The 20,924-nt window shown below is 47.8% G+C and overlaps 1 protein-coding gene across 2 annotated transcripts in view; it reads right to left on the reverse strand.

Annotated features, from left to right (window-relative positions):
• Positions 1 to 20,924, reverse strand: part of PEMT (phosphatidylethanolamine N-methyltransferase) — a 133,584-nt gene that overhangs the window by 23,943 nt on the left and 88,717 nt on the right. For both annotated transcript variants that reach the window (XM_060260935.1, XM_060260936.1), the window contains exon 5: positions 5,617 to 5,728. In XM_060260935.1, the coding sequence (XP_060116918.1) occupies positions 5,617 to 5,728 (112 nt within the window). The remainder of the gene's footprint in view (positions 1 to 5,616; positions 5,729 to 20,924) is intronic.

The following is a 20,924-nucleotide window of genomic DNA, read 5'->3' on the forward strand; positions in this document are numbered from 1 at the left end:
CACAAAGTCTGCGAGAAACCGTCCCACCCTGCCGGTTTACATAGCAAAGGGCTGTGGTATTGTCCGTAAGCACTTCTACAGCTTTCCCTACAATCAAGGGATGGAAAGACCAAAGAGCAAAATGGATTGCTATAAGTTCCAGGTAGTTTATGTGGCAACGAGTCAGAGGTAACGGCCAAGGTCCCCCCACACAGAGTGTTCATGTGGGCACCCTATCCCCATAGGAAAGCGTTCATAGTGATCGTAACTGTTGTGATAGGTAAATGGAAAGGTGCTCCTTGACATATATTGTCTATTGAGGTCCACCATTCTAAGGACTGCAGGATAGAGGGAGGAATCGTGAATTTCTTTCACGGGGAATCCTGTAGAGGGCAAAACCTCTTGAGGAACCAAATTTGGAGTACTCGCATGTGAAGCTTTGCAAACACTAATACGTTGGTGGTTGCTGCCATCAGACCCAACAATCTCTGTAGCTGTTGTGTCGTGCCCCACCTCCTGCGTTGGAGGAGATGGATGAGTGTTATAATGTCCATTTCTCTCTGCCGGGGTAGAAAGCACAATGTAGGTTTGTGTCTAGAAGGGCCCCTATAAACTGAACTTTCCTTGATGGAAGCAAATGTGACTTTTTTGTGTTTACCTGCAGGCTGAGGGTTTGAAGGAGCCGAAGAGTTATGGAAATATGGCGGGACAGACAATCTCCCGAATCCGCCACCAGGAGCCAATTGTCTATATATGGAAAGACGACTATACCTTGAAGCCTCAGATATGCAGCCACCACGCTCATCATCTTGGTGAACACCCATGGCACAGTGCACAGCCTGAATGGAAGAGCTTTGTACTGAAAGTGGTTGGGGCCGATTGCAAATTTGAGGTACTGTCTACAGGATGGATGGATGCTGACATGGAAGTAGGCATCCTTCAGGTCCAGGGTGGCCATCCAGTCTCCTTGGCAGATGAGAGGGAGGATTGTTTGTAGAGTGGACATCCAAAATTTCTGGTACACGATGAATTTGCTCAAGTTTCGTAAGTCCATAATTGGTCTCAGTCCACCATCCTGTTTGGGGACCAGGAAATACCGGGAGTAGAACCCCCTGCTCCTGTCTGCTGAAGGAACCGTTTCTATGGCTTGTTTCTCCAATAGGTTGCACACTTCCTCTACCAGAGGAGGGAGGGAGGCGTGATGACGAAGATCAACCGAGTCGGAACCTGAACAAACTCTATCATGTACCCCTTTTATATAATGGAGAGGACCCATTTGTCGGTGGATATGGACTCCCATGCAGGGAAGTAGGGGTGGAGAAGGGTGGGTCCAGAAGTGGGAGGGAGGAACGTGGTTGGCAGGGCAGGAAAGTCAAAGACCCTGCTTCGAGACACGGGACACTTTGGGCTTGTTTGAGTTGTTCGAAGCTGAAGTAAACTTTGATTTGTTGTTTCCCCGATAGGGTGACCTGCTACCAGTTTGTGAAGAACGAGGTCTCCAGGATTGGTCAGGTGAGTATTTCTGATAAGGTCTCTTAGGCCAAGGCTTCTGCCATGGCTTAGATTTTCCAGAGCGAGAAGAAGCAGGCACCCCAAGATTCCAGGAGGTTTTAATACTCTTGTCCATTTCTTGCAGGACATTGTCAGTGGTGGAACTAAATAGACCTTCTCCCTCAAAGAGAAGGTCTTCCACATAGGCACTGGTATCTGGCTGAAGGGTGGTTGAACGCAACCAGGAGTGGTGGCGTAGCAAGATGGCGGAGGTGAGCATCTTGGCCGAAACATCCACCATGTGTTTGGAGGCGGCTAACTACTGTTTAGCTAAGGCAAATGCTTCTCTTTGCAACTTCTTTGTAGAAATCACTTATCGTCCTGCAGAAAGGACAGTATGGGTGTAAGTTGTTCCCAAAGAGAGTACTGATAATGTGCCATAAAGGCCGCATAATTAGAGATCTTCACCCCTAAAGCCCCAGCAGAGTAGAAGTGTCTACCAGCATTGTCTATCTTTTTTCTTTCCTTATCCAGAGGGGTAGAATGGGTTTTGCGAGCCTTTGATGATGAGGAGACTACCACCGAGTTAGGCTTGGGATGGGTAAAGAGAAACTCAGCTCCAGATTCTTGGATCCGATACATGTAATCTAAGTGGCATGAGGAGATTGGTGTGGATGCCAGGGCTCCTTGACCGCTTGTAAGATAACTTTGGTGATAGGAAGAGTGACTGCTGTTGACGTGTCCCACTGCATAATGTCAAATACTGTGTCGTCAATAACAGGTTGCGGCTGCAGCACCGTAAGGGAGAGAGATTGTGCCATGCGACTGATTAGGTCCCCATAAGATTTGAGGTCTTCTGAAGGGGATATAGGCAGGTCATCTGTGATATGAGAGCCAGGTTATGGCTCAGCTTGTGTCTTATCCAGATCCTCCTACCCGACATCAGAATCTAACGCTGAAGATGTCTTTCTCATGTCAGAATGCTCCATGCTCCAAAGAACGTATCGATACCAACGGGGCCGCCTGAGAGTCTCCAGTCTTGTGTCTCTCTGGAGGAATCGCTATCGACGCTGAAGGGGTACGATGTATCGGTGAATGGTGCGAAACTCTCGAGAAATGGGAAACTTCTGAGCGCTGATCCCATTCCGGTAGGTCACGAGGAGGATACCATGGGTATGGCGAATGGTAAGGGTAGGGTCCATAGGAGTATGGCCACAGATGCTGGTCCCACATCGGGGGTGGTTGAGGTCTATGGAGCAGAGCTGTCGACTCTACCTCTCTAACCCGCAGACGGAGTGGGGCTAGCAGCTTGGTCGATGCAAATGCCTCTAGCTCCGATACTGAACCACTGTTGCTCCACCAGCGTGAGCCTGACCGGGAGGAAGGCGTTTGCTGGGTCAAGTCGATCTCTTGCTCCGATCCTGAAAGACGGATCGTTTGCGATCCAAGTCTCCCTGACGCTGATGGGCTTCTCTGGCTACTGGGCGAAGCTAGAAGTTTCCACGGTGGAGCGGTTTGCACCGTCGCCGGATTCAGCATCAAAGCATCCCGGCACAGGGAAGGAGTGCGAGAAAGTCTGTTCTGAGCTTCTCCTTTGTCTTGTGCTTCTTTGGGATTGACTGCTTGGCCCCTGAATCGTCCCAATACTTTTTAATCGGGGTAGATTCCACTGGGGTGTCGGCTGCCCACTTCATGGCCTGGTCGTGGTCGGAAAGTGTAACCGTCGATGACTCGACCAAAGGCCCCGTTGACACTGCAACTGCAGGCTGTGTCGAGTTGCCCATCGATGCCTAAAGGCCCAATGCCATTTTCGGCGGCAGGAAAACCGATTCAACTAAGGCTGCTGACAATCTGGCTGTGCGATTTTTCCTCGTCTGTTTGGAAAATTTCGAGCAATGTGGGCATGAGTCCCTCACCCAAGCATACTGCAAGATACATGGAAGCTCATACCTTGAAGAACATTTCATGGATCTAAAGTGCCAGTGGACACCAGCTTTTCTCTCAAACACTGGGAGAGGGGAAGAAGGTAGGAGAGGCAGCCCAGCTCTTCTCTGCACAACACAGAGACAGGGGAAGGAAGTCAAACAGAGCTCAGGCTTTGCAACCTGTGTCAGTCTCCAAGGCTAGCTTTTCTCTGCAAAACACAGAGATGGGGGAAGGAAGGAAGCCAAGTGGAGCTCAGGCTTTGCAGCCTGTGTCAGTCTCCAAGGCTAGCTTTTCTCAGTACAACACAGAGATGGAGAAAGGAAGGAAGCAGAGCAGAGGTCATGCTTTGCTGGGGGCGAGGCTAGCTTTGGTTTTTCTTGTGACCCGGTAGTGAGGCTTCCGTGGCCCAGTACCGGGTCCCAACCCTGCAAATGGGAAACAGTGGGCAACCCTATTTTTCACGCGGATCAGACTACAGAAGAAGCAAGCACTTTTAGCTGCAAGCCACTGAAAACAAAGAAGTGTTGTAATGCCAGGAACAGATTAACACCTTGCTTCGCAGACAATACCGCAAACTCGCTTAATCCTGTTCGATGAAAGCCATTCATCTTCTAAGGCGGTTATCCAGCAACCATTTCTGGAGAGTAAACCTAAATGAATTCAACAAGCGGGCAAAACGCTAACACAAACCCTGTCTGAAAAATCTACCTGAAGGTAAGAGTGGATTTATGATACTACAAACACATTTAACATGTTTACTTTTAGGAAGTGGTCAGGATCAGGTAGGGTTTTTACCCAGCAAGGCTCTTGACTGGCCACTGTAGATTTGGCTTTTAAAAATATCAATTTGGCAGCAGCTGCCACCAAAACACAAGGATCTTCACTGTGTTGACTGGAGGTAAGCTGCGGCAGCTATTTTGTGGCTGGCTCCACCTCCTGCGGCAGCCATTTTGTGCCCACCATGATGTGTCAGAATTCCAATGGGGCCCTCAGGCTCAAAAAGGTTGGGGACTCCTGTTGTAGGGGTCAGACAAGGATCTGGAAGACCCAGGTTCAAACCCCACTTCCCCACAAAACCTTGAACCAGTCACAGACAGAGCCTGACGTATCTGTGGTTTTGAGGCTCAAGGCTGTCAGCCACTTTCGGGAATAAATGAAGTAAATATTTTATATTAAATGATAAATTCAAGCAATCCTTCCTGGACCAAAAAACTGGCTAGCATTTTGTGTTGGCCGTAGGTGCTTCTGGTAAGGTTGCCAACCTACAGGTAGGGCCTGGAGATCTCCTACTTTTACAGCTGATCTCCAGCTGGCAGAGATCAGCTCCTCTGGAGAAAATAGTAGACAGGTATTGGTGTAAGTGGAATATTTTGACAAAAATCACCAGATAACAATAACACCTATACACAAACAGCGTATATGCAAGTTACATTTGTCAAAAATCATGCATCACAACGAACATTACATATTACTGAAAACCACTCATAATTAAACAAACACTTGAAAACAAAGTTCTGTTCACCCCCCCCAAACAGTCTGCTGTTCGTTTGCGCAGGATTCCTCATGGTTTTAGTTCTGGTTCTTCGTCAGCCTTTTCTCTCATCAATTTATCCTGGAGCCATAGTACAGATTTTTATAAACTCAGTTCAACGCATGTCAGTCACTTCCTGTTGAGTCGGAAACAGGAAGTGTAACTGACATGCATTGAACCAAGTTTATAAAAATCTGTACTGTGACTCCAGGATAAATTGATGAGAGAGAAAAGGCTGACGAAGGACCGGAACTGAAACCATGAGGAACCCTGGGCAAACGGTCAGCGGACTGCTTAGGGGAGGGAACAGAACTCTATTTCCAAGTGTTTGTTTAATTATGAGTGGTTTTTGGTAATATGTAATGTTCGTTGTGATGCATGATAAATGTTTGTGATGTTTGATAAATGTAACTGGCATATACACTGTGTATAGGCGTTATTGTTATCCAGTGATTTTTGTTAAGATATTCCCCTGGAGAAAATGGCTGCTTTGAAGAATGGACTCTAGGGCACTGTACCCCTCTGAGGCCCCTCCCCTCCCCCAACCCCGCCCTCTCCCATCTCCACCCCCAAAGTCTCCAAGTATTTTCCAACACAGACCTGGCAGCCCTAGCTTCTGGAGGCCCCCGAGGAACCAACCAACGAGGCCCAAAGACACAATAAAGGATGGTGTTATCGCCAGAACTCACATGAGGGCCCATCCCAGGTAGATGGCGGTGCTGCCCCAGTACATCGGGTTGTCCAGGATGCTGAACGGGAAGCAAGTCACCTTGGCCTCCATGAGGATCCCAAAGTAATCGCCTGGAAGTAATGCACATGCAAGAGTTAAAGGCCAAGACTACATGCAGACATCACAGGGACAATGTGCTGTGAAGACTGCGCCTGTGATGTAGAAGAGAAGAAGAGGAGCTTGGATTTATACCCCACCCATCGCTAGCCAAAGGAGTCTCAGAGAGGCTTACAATCTCCTTTCCCTTTCCCTCCCCACAACAGACACCCTGTGAGGTGGGTAAGGCTGAGAGAGTTCTCCCAGAAGCTGCCCTTTCAAGGACAAAGTTTCAGAGCGGCCCACAATCTCCTTTCCCTTCCCCTCCCCACAACAGACACCCTGTGAGGTAGGTGGGGCTGAGAAAGCTCTGATAGAAGCTGCCCTTTCAAGGACAACTCCTGCGAGAGCTATGGCTGACCCAAGGCCATTCCAGCAGCTGCAAGTGGAGAAGTGGGGAATCAAACCCGGTTCTCCCAGATAAGAGACTGCGCACTTTAACTGTCAAGTCTGTGTATAACTCTGGCTCAGTCAAACAGCATTCTGGGTAGAACCAAAGTGTATTCAAATGCTGCTAGCTAAACTCTCCATTCCCCCCTTCCTTTTGTTATGTAGTTTTGCTTTGAAATGGAAAGATGTGAAAGCCTTATCTGCGCCTTCTCAGGCCTGGCTCAGAAGGGAGTCAGGAGCTGTTTACGATCAAGGCCAAAGTAGGCCTGAGAACGAAATGGTAACATCAATGTGTGAATGTTTCCTGCATAACCCCCCCCATAGGAATCCCTTTGAAGTGTCCCATATATGCTTGCATCTACTGTATGCTCTTCAGTCTTTCAATCTTGGACTAACCTCAAGTAACAGTATCAATAAACTAGTTTCTTTGTATCAACAACGACTCGTTATTGAATCTGCCGACTTGACATTAACCACTGCACCAAACGAGACCGTGTTGCCTTTGTTGGTTTGAATAACCCACTATGAATAGAGAATCACAGATAAATGACTAGCAGGGGAGCCCCTAAGGGTTCTGTGATTAAATCAGTTTCCAATATAATCAACAAATTTTCATTGAAATTTATAAAGGAAACATAAACAGCCACTTAAAGCAGTGAATTGTACATAAGGTGAAGTCATACAGTATGCTCAGTCCTTTATAAAGACAAAATTAGGTGAAGTATTATAATATGCACAGTCTTTCTTGGGACCAATAGGCCTCCAAATGGTTTCAGCCAAGAACTGGCAAAGTTGAGTCTTCTTCACAAGTCAAACTGCTGTAGAAAAAAGCCAACAGTAGCAGACAGCTACGAACGAAGGCGGCGCCTCTCTGCCTCCGTTTCCCTGAAGCTTCCACAGGCTGAGTGAAGAAGAATACAAACTAAGTATACAGATAATCCATACGACTGTAGACCGCGTTGCCTTTGTTGGATTGAAAGCTGTAAGAAATAAGGACTGTTTGAGCTCCTCTTTGAAAAGAGCACAGAAAATGGACTTCCAAAAGCTGACTGGCTCCATTAGAGATGGTGAGGAATCATCCATTCTACTATCCAAGATGGAATGTTTCAAGCACAAGCACTTTTCCCATTTTGAAGCCGGACGCACTTTAATTCTGTAAAGACTGTGACTGGCATTTTGAGCACTTTAAAGTGCCAGTCCCAGTCTTTACGGAATTAAAGCGCGTCAGAATTTTTTGGGACTTACTAAATGGATATTAGACTTTGGAACAATGTGAATGCATACAGATAGGCAATGAACGCTGCAGACTTTATATACCTTGGAATGAAATATTGACACGAACGATGCTTATAATTGACTGAATATTGTACAACACGTATTGTTATTAGTTATTTATTCACAGTATTCTTGGCTGTGCTACTTTCTTTCCGTGAATCTCTTTTTTTGGTTGTATCCTCAAAGTGGGGCCTGGAGATCTCCCAGGATTACAACTGGCTTTCAGAAAGGGTTGCCAATCCCCAGGTCAGGGCAGGGGATCGCCCAGTTTGGAGACCCTCCTCCCACTTCAGGGTCATTAGAAAGCGGGAGGGAGGGGAGGGAAATGTCTGCTGGGCACTATTCCCTATGGAGACCGATTCTCATAGGGAATGGAGAATTGATCTGCAGGTATCTGGGGCTCGGGGGAACTGTCCTTTGAGGTTGAGGCACCAAATTTGCAGCATGACATCCAATGCTGCTAACTCACCCCAAACCGTGCAGCCAAATCTCCTTGAATTTCTCAACCTGGACTTGTCAAACCCTACAATTCCCAGCACTTTGTCTTCCAACAACCCTGTAAGGTGGGCTTCTATTGGTATCCTCCTACCATTGGGTAGAGGATGGCCACGTAACAGGAGACTCTGGCACCTGTGAGAGCAATGGCTTTAAAGCCAAAAATGTGGCTCAGAGCAGACACAGATACTGTCAGATGATGGAGGCTCAAAGTAAACGGACTTCCATTTGTTACAAGTGTTAAGGCGTTTATTTGATATCTCAAGGTTCTGGATAAAGGAGCATTGGAAATGATATCAGTTGGCAGAAAAGGAAAGGCTTTAAGCAGTTTACCTCAAAGAGTTTCTAAACAATACTACATTCTCACACTTCTAGTATACATGTAACACCTTCCCTTCCCCTTATCTCTTGTGGTTCCAGTTTGGTGTAATGGTTAAGTGTGCGGACTCTTATCTGGGAGAACCGGGTTTGATTCCCCACTCCTCCACTTGCACCTGCTGGAATGGTCTTGGGTCAGCCATAGCTCTTGTAGGAGTTGTCCTTGAAAGGGCAGCTGCTGTGAGAGCCCTCTCCAGCCCCACCCACCTCACAGGGTGTCTGTTGTGGGGGAGGGAGATAAAGGATATTGTGAGCCGCTCTGAGACTCTTCGGAGTGGAGAGCGGGATATAAATCCAATAGCTTCATCTACCTCACAGGGTGTCTGTTGTGGGGGAGGAAGGGAAAGGAGATTGTGAGCTACTCTGAGACTCTTCGGAGTGGAGGGCGGGATATAAATCCAATATCTTCTTCTTCTTATCTTCTTCTCAGGGAGGAGCCCTGCTGGCTCTCCTTGAGGCATGCTATCTTCAAAGGACTGCTGCTTTTGTTAGTACTATGAAGAGGAATTCACAGCAGGGGTTAGTAACATCTCTATTGCTGCTTTGATATGCAAGGTCTCTGTTTCATGGTTAGTAGTGAATGCTCAAAATGGAGTTAGTCCTGTCAAGCTACACATTGCATTTCAGTCATACTCATCATAGCACAGTATTAAGATTCTCCAGTGTCTGACATATACGACTCTTTGAAAAAGGAAATGGAATTTTTCATTAAGATGTACCGGAGAAACAGGTGGAGTTTACGAATAACCAAAACGTGAAGGGAATGGCTCACTTGCTGTATTCTGCATTTCCCCCTCTGTGCAACACAGTTCTTTCCCCCCAGCCTTCCATTCCCTCCCACCCAAACGGCTTCCTGGTTTGCTTCAAGGACAGAATGTTCTATGGCCCTGAGGTGGAGCAGATGTTTCACATCACACAGGTGCGCACTGGTGCAAGAGCTGCCGGCTGCAGCAAGCAAGTAGTCCCATTGAGAGCCTTTCCCTAGAGGCAGCGTGTGCCCATAAAGCTGGGTTTCTGCAGACAATGCGGGGTTGTTGTCGCTTTATAAATCACTGCCTTTCAAAAATTCTACCCCACCACTTGGCCAGATCAGCTTCCGAAGAAACAGGCAAGAAAGGAGAACAATTTGATGCATGGCACATAACAAGAAGCAGTATTATGGACATATGGACACATGAAGCTGCCTTCTACTGAGTCAGACCCTCGGTCCATCAAAGTCAGTATTGTCTTCTCAGACTGGCAGCGGCTCTCCAGGGTCTCAAGCTGAGGTTTTTCACACCTATTTGCCTGGACCCTTTTTTGGAGATGCCGGGTATTGAACCTGGGATTTTCTGCTTCCCAAGCAGATGCTCTACCACTGAGCCACCATCCCTCCCTCATATATGAAGCTGCCTTCTACTGAGTCAGACCCTCAGTCCATCAAAGTCAGTATTGTCTTCTCAGACTGGCAGCGGCTCTCCAGGGTCTCAAGCTGAGGTTTTTCACACCTATTTGCCTGGACCCTTTTTGTGGAGATGCCGGGGATTGAACCTGGGACCTTCTGCTTCCCAAGCAGATGCTCTACCACTGAGCCACCGTCCCTCTCCTGCTCTCCAGGGTCTCAAGCTGAGGTTTTTCACACCTATTTGCCTGAACCCTTTTTGTGGAGATGCCGGGGATTGAACCTGGGACCTTCTGCTTCCCAAGCAGATGCTCTACCACTGAGCCACCGTCCCTCTCCTGCTCTCCAGGGTCTCAAGCTGAGGTTTTTCACACCTATTTGCCTGGACCCTTTTTGTGGAGATGCCGGGGATTGAACCTGGAACCTTCTGCTTCCCAAGCAGATGCTCTACCACTGAGCCACCGTCCCTCCCGCCAGATAATGGGGATATAAATCAACACCCAACTCAACTCTGGAAAAGAAAGCTTTAAAGCACGTAGGGCTACCAAGTCCCCAGGTTGGGCAGGGGTTCTCCTGCCCTGGAGGTTCCCAAGTCCCCAACCCGCCAGCCAGCGACGTCATGCATTGGCCGCTCTAAGAACTTCCAGGAAAACTCTATGATTTCCCCGGATGCTCTAGCAATTTGGGAGGGAAATTGCTAGACCATCCGGGAAAACCATAGTGTTTTCCCAGATGCTCCTAGAGCGGCCAGCGTGCAGTGTCGCCAGTGCAATGACGTCACTTGCGAGTGACATCACTGTGCCTCGCATGCTAAACAGTCCCCTACCAGAGGCTGTGGGGGACCTGCCAACCCTAAAAGCAGGGGTGTCAAGCTCATTAGTTATGAGGGCTGTATCTGACATAAATGAGACCTTTTCGGGCTGGGCCAGGTGTATCATAAAATGTAATGCCAGGTAATGGAGATATAAACTTTATAAAGGATGTCAAGTCTCTGTAAAACCCTGGTCAAGTCTGTACTTAACTTTGGCTCAAGCAGAGAGCCTTCTGGGTAAAGCCCATCTGTATTCCAATGCTGCTAACTATACCTCTCCCTACCCCCTCCTTCTCCTTTGTTATGTAGTCTTGCTTTGAAATGGAATATGTGAAGACTTTATCTGTGCCTTCTCAGGCTGGGCATCGGGGGAGGTTGGAGCCAGAAGCGCTCAAGGCCAAAGCAGGCCTGAGAACGAAGTTGTAACATCAATGTGTGAATGTGCCTTGCACAGTGCCCCTCCCTTAAGAATCCCTTTGACATGTACCTTATATGCTGGCATTGTACTGTATGATCTTTAGTCTTTCAATTTGAACCTAGCCGAGTACATCCTTATCAATAAACTAGTTACTTTGTTTCAACAACGACTCGTTATTGAATTTGGAGACTTGACAAAGGACACAAACACAATTAAAGTTCTCAAAAAACCTTTAAATAATACATGCTTAAAAGATCAGCACTCTTGAGATATATTATCTAATAGTCTCTGATAACTGAAGGAAGTAAGAGAGAGGGAGAGGAAGCAGACTTGCGTGCGGGTCTGATAAGAGCCCTCCGGGGGCCTGATTTGCCTTTCACACCCCTGCTTTAAAGGCTACAAGGAATGCGGGATGGTGGTGGATTCCAATCAAAATCTGCAAATGTCTTAACAAAAAAGGATAGTTCAAACTAACCAAGAGGAGGCTAATTAAATTTCTATTGGGTTGGAGTTCCAAAGTCTAGAAGCTGCCACAGAGAAGGCTCCGCCCTCACGCCCAGCACGTGGGGTTCTGTCGCCCGAGGCAGAACCCCAACGCGCCCCCCCCAGTAGAGGATGTCACCTCTAGAAGAATTAGTTGCTGGAAGCTCCTAGAGCAGCCGGCGTGCAACATCGCCGGTGCGATGATGTCACTTGTGAGTGATGTCATTACGCCGCGCACGCATAGAGCATGTGAAAAAGTCCCCCGCTGAAGGCCTTAACTTTGGAGATAACCCATTGCCAGTGACACAGGGGGGCCAGATGCTTTCTCTTCCTTTCCCGTTTAAAATAAAGGACTTCTAATTTTTTCCTAAGTAACAAACCTCATCTGGACATTAAGCCTAAAGTGGTGGCCCTCCTCTTTTCCCCAGCACAAACCACACTCCAAACCAGTTGCCATTTTTCCAGCCTGCAGACAACCATTGGAATTCTGACACAGTTACAAAATGGCTGCCAAACAGGGTTGTCAAGTTCGACTCAAGAAATATCTGGGGCCCTTGGGGGTGGAGCCAGAAGACCTTGGGGGCGGAGCCAGGAGCAAGGTTGTGACAAGCACAACTGAACTCCAAAGGGAGTTCTGGCCATCACATTTAAAGGAACCACGCTCCTTTTAAACGTCTTCCCTACATTTGGAATAATAAAGGATAGGGGCACCTTCTTTGGGGGCTTATAGAATTGGACTCCCCAGTCCAACCTTTTTGAAACTTGGGGGGTATTTTGAGGAGAGTCACCAGATGCAATGCTGAAAATTTGATGCCTCTACCTCTACCTCAAAAAAACAGTCCCTCTGAGCCCCAGATACCTGCGGATCAATTCTCCATTATACCCTATGGGGGTTGGTCTCCATAGGGAATAATGGAGTGCCCAGCAGATATTTCCCTCCCTCCCTCAGCACTTTCTGATGAACCTGAAGCAGGGGGAGGGCCTCCAAACCGGGAGATCCCCTGCCCCCACCTGGGGATTGGCAGCCCCACTACAGGAACCTTTGGAATTCTGACACAAAATGGTTGAACCAATCACAAAATTCCTGCCGTAGCTAACCTTCAATTACACCGTAAGGAACCTTGTACTGTGGTGACAGCTGTTGCTGAAGCTATTTAAAAAAAAAAAAAAAAATTATTTCAATTAACCAATGTACAGACATAGAACACCAACTACAATTGCACATTCATCCTCTTTATCATATATCTACAATTATCTGTAACTACGATTATCTGCGATCGTCTGAATCATACAAAAATACATAAACATCATAGTCTGAATCATAAAAGAGAGGGGGATAGATGCACGTCAACTATGAACAATCTTTTAAATCATATAATTTTCAATTGAGACAGATGTCTTTAGATATCTGAAGCAATGTTCTGTTTAAAAAAAACTGCGCAGCTGATTAAATCTCCAGCAGCCAATCAGAAGCCGCACTAAGCAAAAAGCCCCACCTGGTCCCACCTACTTTCTAAGACATTGGTGAGCAGGGGTGGGATTCTAGCAGGAGCTCCTTTGCATATTAGGCCACACCCCTCTGATGTAGCCAATCCTCCAAGAGCCAGTTTGGTGTACTGGTTAAGTGTGCGGACTCTTATCTGGGAGACCTGGGTTTGATTCCCCACTCCTTCACTTGCAGCTGCTGGAATGGCCTTGGGTCAGCCAGAGCTCTCGCAGAGCTATCCTTGAAAGGGCAGCTGCTAGGAGAGCTCTCTCAGCCCCACCCACCTCACAGGGTGTCTGTTGCGGGCAGGGGGGAAGGTAAAGGAGATTGTGAGCCACTCTGAGACTCTGAGATTCAGAGTGGTGGGCAGTATATAAATCCGAAATCATCTTCTTGTTCTTTTCCATTTTATCCTTGCCACAAACCTGTGAAGTCAGCTGAGGCTAAGAAGCGGGACCAGCCCCAAATCACCAGGCGAGCTGGGGTGTTAGAATGCAAATTCGAACCCGAGCCTTCCCCCTCCTGGCCTGATACTCTGACTGCAAGGGCAAAAATGAGTTGCAACCAGCTGGTGCTCCCAAAAAACCATCTCTGGTCCGGAAACGTGATCCGCCAGCCCCCACCCCAAACACAAAGCCGCCTGCAGAAACCTGGTGAAGCGCACGGTTATGAGGGTCTCTTGCGGCATTTCAAGAGGAACATGCAAAATTTGCACTGCATACAAGGGCATGAGTCACCATGCCATCCTGGGGATCTCTAGGCAACAGCAACTAATTCTTCTAGCAGGGAAAACTTTTTTTCACGGCTGGATCATTATCCCACTTAAGTGCTGATGGCAATTTCTCAGGTGGGGGAAGAAATCAAACCAGGGCTGATCATTCTTGGAAATTTAAATAGCTTTTTGGGGAGAAGGGGGTGTCGCGGTGTGAGGCCAAGGAAATTGCCACCCCGACACCGGGAATAATGGTAATAAACTCTAGCGCTCGATTCCTTCCCCGCCGTGCCTTTCAGATCTGCAATGGCAAAAAAGCACTTTGCTAATGTCAATTACTTAACCTTGGAGGGAAGGCGTCAACTTTTGTTTTTGAAGGGAAACAAAATGCGGAGCTGGTGACATGAGTCATGGATGCGGGAAGCCTCTTGCAATCAAAACTTCTTTGGGATCCTTAACTCAACAGCGCCGCACCTCAGATCTAAGGAGGATCGGCCTCTCTTTTTACAAAAACTTTGATCTTGGGGAATAAGAACATGCTATAATATTACCGTTGATCTTCCAGTTAAGTTTCCTGTATCGTCTAGTGAAGTGCATTATTAATTAATTGGTAAATGCTCCATGTCACATTGTTTGCTAAAATTTGTAAGCATGAGGGGGAGCGGGGTTGGGGGCAGAGCTTGCTTTGCCAACCTCTCTTAAAAGCAGAGCTACTGAGCCAAGCCTCTCTTCCTTCTATTGGCTGAGGCTCCTCTCCTTCCAGGTCCCCTAGGGTAGGAAGGAACGAGCCAGAGTTCATTTTGCTCTGTTCCATGGATCCCATGGGAGAAATACAAAGAAAGCACCTTTAAGACTGTGTGCTAAAGATTTTTTTAAAATCTCTAATTGTGTTTGTCTGTGTCCTTTATAAAGTCTACCTCTTAATCTTAAATAGGCACACACAAGGCCCAGCCCGACACGGTCCAACCTGGCCTGACAAGGTCTCATTTATGTCAAATCCAGCCCTCAAAACAAATAAGTTTGACACATCTGGTTTTACGTTGACCATGCAAAAAGGTTACATCCTTGGGCAAAATTTTCCAGAAGAGCACTCCTCTCTGGGGTTTCCACTTCTGGGTCAGGTGAAGAAATGATGAGTTTGGTGTAGCGGTCAAGTGGTCGGAGTCTTATCTGGGAGAACCGGGTTTGGTTCCCCACTCCTCCACTTGCAGCTGCTGGAATGGCCTTGGGTCAGCCACAGCTCTTGTAGGAGTTGTCCTTGAAAAGGCAGCTGCTATGAAAGCTCTCTCAGCCCCACCCACCTCACAGATATAGAATATTGTAAGCCGCTCTGAGTCTCTGATTCAGAGAGAAGGGCGGGGTATAAATCCACAGTCTTCTTCTCTTTCACATGGAAAGAGAAGCTCGCGCGTCTGCACTGTTTTAGGTAGCACCTGAAAACAATACTCTGGAGTATCATTGGGATAGCTGCAAGAATGAAGGAGCACAGCTGGTCATAAGCCCCCTTATTCCTTACAGGCCGACTAATGTAAAAACCTGATTACCAGCATAGCCCCAACGACAGGCGGCTGCCATCTCTGGAGACGTCCCCCTCTGCTGAGCTCTCAACGGAGTCTCCATTACTCCATTTTGCAGCAAGGAAATTGCCCGATCCAATTACCTTCCTCGCCTACCCCCGCTCGTGTTGGAGGCATTGTTTCATATGTCATCTGTACACTACGGGTCCCTTACCCTTCTCTCAATCCCATAACATTATATGCGGGCCTTTTGAAGTCATACTTGAGGGGGCGTTGGGGAGAGAAGAAAGAAAGCAAGAGAAACCAAGTGGCTTGCTTTGTTCTTTCAAAAATTACAGGCGGTTGGGTCATTCCATTAGAAGGAGGTGGGGGGAAGAGGAGCATAAGAGAAGGTAGAGAAAGATGTCCTTTTCTCCCTTTCTCACAATATGAGAACTCGTGGACATTCAATGAAATTGCTGAGCAGTCGGGGTTAGAACTGATAAAAGGAAGTCCTTCACCCAAAGGGTGATTAACACATGGGATTCTCTTCCACAGGAGGTGGTGGTGGCTACAAGCATAGACAGCTTCAAGAGGGGATTGGATAAACATATGGAGCAGAGGTCCATCAGTGGCTATTGTTGTTGTTCAGTCGCACAGTCGAGTCCGACTCTTTGCAACCCCATGGATAAAGTCACGCCAGGCCCTCCTGTCTTCTACCATACTCCGAAGTCTGCTCAAATTCGTGTTAGTTACATCAGTAACTATTAGCCACAGCTTATTGTTGGAACTCTCTGTCTGGGGCAGTGATGCTCTGTATTCTTGATGCTTGGGGAGGGGCACAGTGGGAGGGCTTCTAGTGTCCTAGCCCCACTGGTGGACCTCCTGATGGCGCCTGGGTTTTTTGGCCACTGTGTGACACAGAGTGTTGGACTGGATGGGTCATTGGCCTGATCCAACATGGCTTCTCTTATGTTCTTATAATACCGTTACTGGAGCCAATGGAAAAACCACAAAGTCCTACACAAATTCTGGTAGGGTTGCCGATCCCCAGGTGGGGAATTAAGCAACAATATCACCGTGGAGCATTAACAAACAAAATTCACGCTATAGGTTTGATTTGCTATTACAAAATTACAAAGGTTTATAGTTGTATCATACACATATAAAATGTCTCTCTCTCGGCTTGACTTCGCGAACAAAGATTTAAGAAAGGTGCAGTAGTCCACGTCTGCTGCAGGCTCGCTGGTGGCTGACAAGACCAATGCGGGACAGGCAGGTCCGGCCACAGTGGCTGCAGGGAAAAGTCTGATTTGGGGTTGCTAACAACATAGCATTCATTCAATTTTCAAAGTCCATTTCATACTGGTTCTCCCACCGCATCTACGCGTCTCTTAAAATGCTAGCGCCGGTTTTCTACTAATCTCAAAGGGTTCATGAAACTTGCAACGTTGTACCAGTCCCAACTTGAGAAAATTCTTCAACATAAATAAATTTTACAATTATGATGATATTGGATTTATATCCCGCCCTCCACTCCAAATCTCGGCGTCTCAGAGCAGCTCACAAGCTCCTTTATCTTCCTCCCCCACAAGAGACTCCCTGTGAGGTGGGTGGGGCTGAGAGGGCTCCCACAGAAGCTGCCCTTTCAAGGACAACTCTGCGAGAGCTATGGCTGACCTAAGGCTATTCCAGCAGCTGCAAGTGGAGGAGTGGGGAATCAAATCTGGTTCTCCCAGATAAGAGTCTGCATACTTGACCACTACACCAAATTGGGAAACCTCCCAATATTCCAACAAAGTGTTTCCAAAACTCGTGTGTGGCTCGTGGTGAGCCTCTGACAGGAGCATCAGCCTTTGATCCCATTTCTTGTGGGTCACTTTATCAAAGAGACATACCACAGTCACCACCATTAAACGGACCTCATTGAGAATTATCTCAAGTTGGGACTTATACCATGTCGAATTTATTATGCATATGCATTTATTTTATAGGTTGTTTAGGGCAGGGATGTCAAACATGAAGGCTGAGAGACGGATCAGAACCCCAGAAGGCTACTATCAGGCCCTCAAACAGTTCTCTGTCATCTGCTTCCTTCTCCCTCTCTTGCTTCCTTCTGCATCACAACTTGCTTTGCCAGGCTTGCTCAATCGGACAGGAGCTACAGAGCAAAGCTTTTATTTTCTCCATTGGCTGACCAGCACATGAAGCAAATTATGTACAAAAGCTCACAGTGCCCAGCCATTTCATGTTTTCCCTTGGGTCTTAGGCTCAAAGCCTTGATCATGAGACTTCTGGAATGGATGTCACTAAATCAAAAGTAGTTTGCAACTTACAGATACACACCTGAAAAACACCTGAACGGCATACTCAAGATTGCTACAGCACGGACATTGTCTCCAAATTTTGATGCAATGATTCAGAAATCCTGCGACACCAACCGACCGAAACATCTGCATGAGTTGGTAGAACATGGCGGCTGGTTTTCAAACAAGCAATTCAGCATTCCCTTTGCAAGGGCATGGTTAAAATGCCCAGCAACCGCTGTGCCTGTTGACTCTTAAATGTAGGCTAAACGGTTGCAGTCGACGGTGAAATCGCGCTTTCGGAGCCATTTTCCTGTGCCCACCTAATTTCCTTCCAGTGGTGGCCGTGCAGTCCTCTATCTTACACCAGTCGGATATCTTCAGTTTGAACTCTTGTAAGGCCCATTTTCTTTCTTGAATGTGCGCTAATTCCCGTCCCCCCACCCCCCGCCCGAACAGTCAGTGGACAGCTCTCCTCCAGTATTTCCTTCCTCATTGTTCCTCTACAATTGGAGCTACTGTGCCGGGCCTCAGCGCTCTGGGAATCCTAGTTTTTTCAGCGTGTCATTTTTCACTGCGGCTTGGCCTATTTTTCCGCCCTGCTCTGCAGTGAATACGCACTTCAAAGGAGGTAATGAGGCTTTTGCGGTGGGGGAGAGGGAGGAGGGTACATTTGCGAGTCCCCCCCTCCCCCCAGCAACCATTAAATAACATGAATGAAAACAAACTGGTTGGAATTTCACATCTTGGCCCAATTCTGTTTGTCTGTGTCATCTCTTCTCATCAATAAGTTTAAAAGATGTTTTTGCCCGGATGTTCTGGGCTAGCCTGGTCTCATCAGATGTCAGAAGCTCAGCAGGGCTTACCCTTGCCCATATTTATTTGGGACTCATTTCATAGAAAAAGAGGTGCCGAAGCTCATTAGCACAACACGCATATGCCGCACACCACTGCGATCACCGGAAGGTGTGCTAAATTGTATCAGTTCAGCATCTACTTTCAAATGCTTCTGGAATTATAATTGTCAGTATAAAACCTTACTCCCTTCATACTCTTTAAATTACACCAGTTTGGTGTAGTGGTTAAGTGTGCGGACTCTTATCTGGAGAACCGAGTTTGATTCCCCACCCCTCCACTTGCACCTGCTGGAATGGCCTTGGGTCAGCCATAGCTCTCGTAGAAGAAGAATTGCAGATTTATACCCCGCCCTTCTCTCTGAATCAGAGCGACTTACAATCTCCTTTAACTCCTTCCCCCACAACAGACACCCTGTGAGGTGGGTGGGGCTGAGAGGGCTCTCACAGCAGCTGCCCTTTCAAGGACAACCTCTACCATAGCTATGGCTAACCCAAAGCCATTCCAGCAGGTGCAAGTGGAGGAGTGGGGAATCAAACCCGGTTCTCTCAGATAAGAGTCTGCCCTTTCAAGGACAACCTCTGCCAGAGCTATGGCTAACCCAAAGCCATTCCAGCTGGTGCAAGTGAAGGAGTGGGGAATCAAACCCGGTTCTCCCAGATAAGAGTCCACACACTTAACCACTTAGGCTTCCCAACCCTCCCGCCCTGGCGGGGGACCCCAGGATTTCCACCCTCTTCCCCCGCTCCCCCCCAAAATGGAAGCGGGGGGAGAGGGGGGAAACGGCGCCGAGCTGCCAGATCCTGGAGCCGGCGAGGCCGCCGCGCCGCTGCCGCCCCCCTCCCCGCCCACCGCAGTTTCTCCTCCGAGATGGGCCCAGGCTGAGCCCATCTCGGAGGAGCAGCCAAGAGGCGGCAGCAGCACAGGGGATGGCGAGGCAGGCCAGGAGCATGGCGAGCCGCGAATCCGGGCCCTTCTAGGACCCGGACTTGCGGCTCGCCATGCTCCCGGCCCGCCTCCACCCCCCCTCCGCTTCCACCCCAGAGGCGGAGCGGGCGAGGCGGCAGCGGCGCGGTGGCCTCTTCTCTGCTCGCCGTGGCTGCTCCTCCGAGATGGGCTCAGCCTGAGCCCATCTCGGAGGAGCAGCCACAGCGAGCGGAGAAGAGGCCGCCGCGTCGCTGCTGCCTCTACTCTGCTCGCCGTGGCTGCTCCTCCAAGATGGGCTCAGGCTGAGCCCATCTCAGCAGCCACGGCGAGCGGAGAAGAGGCGGCAGCTGCGGGGCGGTTCGCCACGCTCCCCGTGCCGTTTCCCCCTCCCCCCTAGCTCCACCCCAGTGTCTCCTGGCTCCACCCCCAAAGTCCCCAGATATTTCTGGGGTTGGATTTGGCAACCCTATAACCACTATACCAAACTGGCTCTCAGTTGTCCTTAAAATTGTCGTTATAAAACCTTCCTCCCAACATACTTTTTAAATTACTTTCTCCTGTGTGGCCACAGTGGCATGAGGAAGATCTCCATCTGTATGCTTGATAATGTTTGGTTATTTCCCCATTTTTGGTGGGGAAAAATGTTAGAAAGTTTGTCAAATCTTAAGAGTTCAGTAAAATTCTCCCAGTGCGTTTGAACAATGGAGCTCAGAAGCAAGAATTTATTTATGCATTTACGTTATATTTATATCCCGTATGGAATATTATATTCCATACAGACTCTAGGCGGCTAACGGCATAAAACAGACAGTAAACAAAACAATATTAAAACAATAAAAAATAAAAAAAATCGGGGGGGGGGGGGAGAAAGAAAGAGCACAATAAAATTATTTAGAGCAGGATGTCGAAGTCATTTGTTATGAGGTCCAGATCTGACATAAACGAGACCTTGTCGGGCCGGGCCAGGTGTGTCCTAAAATGTAATGTCAAGTAGCGGAGATATAAACTTTATAAAGGACACAAACACAGATAAAGATTTTTTTTTTTAAAGTTAAAATAAAACAGCACTCTTGCAATATTTTGTTTATTTAACCATCTCTGATAACTGACAACTCTTGCTCTGAATTATTGCCTCAAAATTTGAAGACAATGTCTGTCGTGTAGCAATCTTCAGTATGCTGTTCAGGTGTTGTTCAGCTGTGTATCTGTAAGTTGCAAACCTAGTTTCGATTTATTGATATCCGTTCCAGAAGTCTTTGAGCAGACTTTGGAGGATGGTGGAAGACAGGAGGGCTGGAGTGACTGTCCATGGGGTCGCAAAGAGTCAGACTTGACTGTGCGATTGAACAACAAAAATTCCAGAAGTCTCATAGTCAAGGCTTTGAGCCTAAGATCCAAAGCAAAACATGAAATGGCTGGGCATTGAGAGGTTTTGTACATGAGTTGCTTCCTGTGCTGGTCAGCCGATGGAGAAAATAGAGGCTTTGCTCTGTAACTCCTGTGCGATTGAGCAAGCCTGGCACAGCAAGCTGTGACGCAGAAAGAAACAAGAGAGGAAGAAGGAAGCAGAGGACAAAGAGTTATTTGACGGCTTGATAGTAGCCTTTTGGCGGCATGATCTGGCCCTCAGCCTGCATGTTTGACAACTCGGCCCGAAACAATCTAAAAAATAAATGCACATGCATAAACATAAGAACATAAGAATATAAGAAAAGCCATGTTGGATCAGGCCAATGGCCCATCCAGTCCAACACTCTG

This window comes from Heteronotia binoei, chromosome 20, assembly GCF_032191835.1.
Source record: "Heteronotia binoei isolate CCM8104 ecotype False Entrance Well chromosome 20, APGP_CSIRO_Hbin_v1, whole genome shotgun sequence".
Lineage (NCBI taxonomy): Eukaryota > Metazoa > Chordata > Lepidosauria > Squamata > Gekkonidae > Heteronotia > Heteronotia binoei.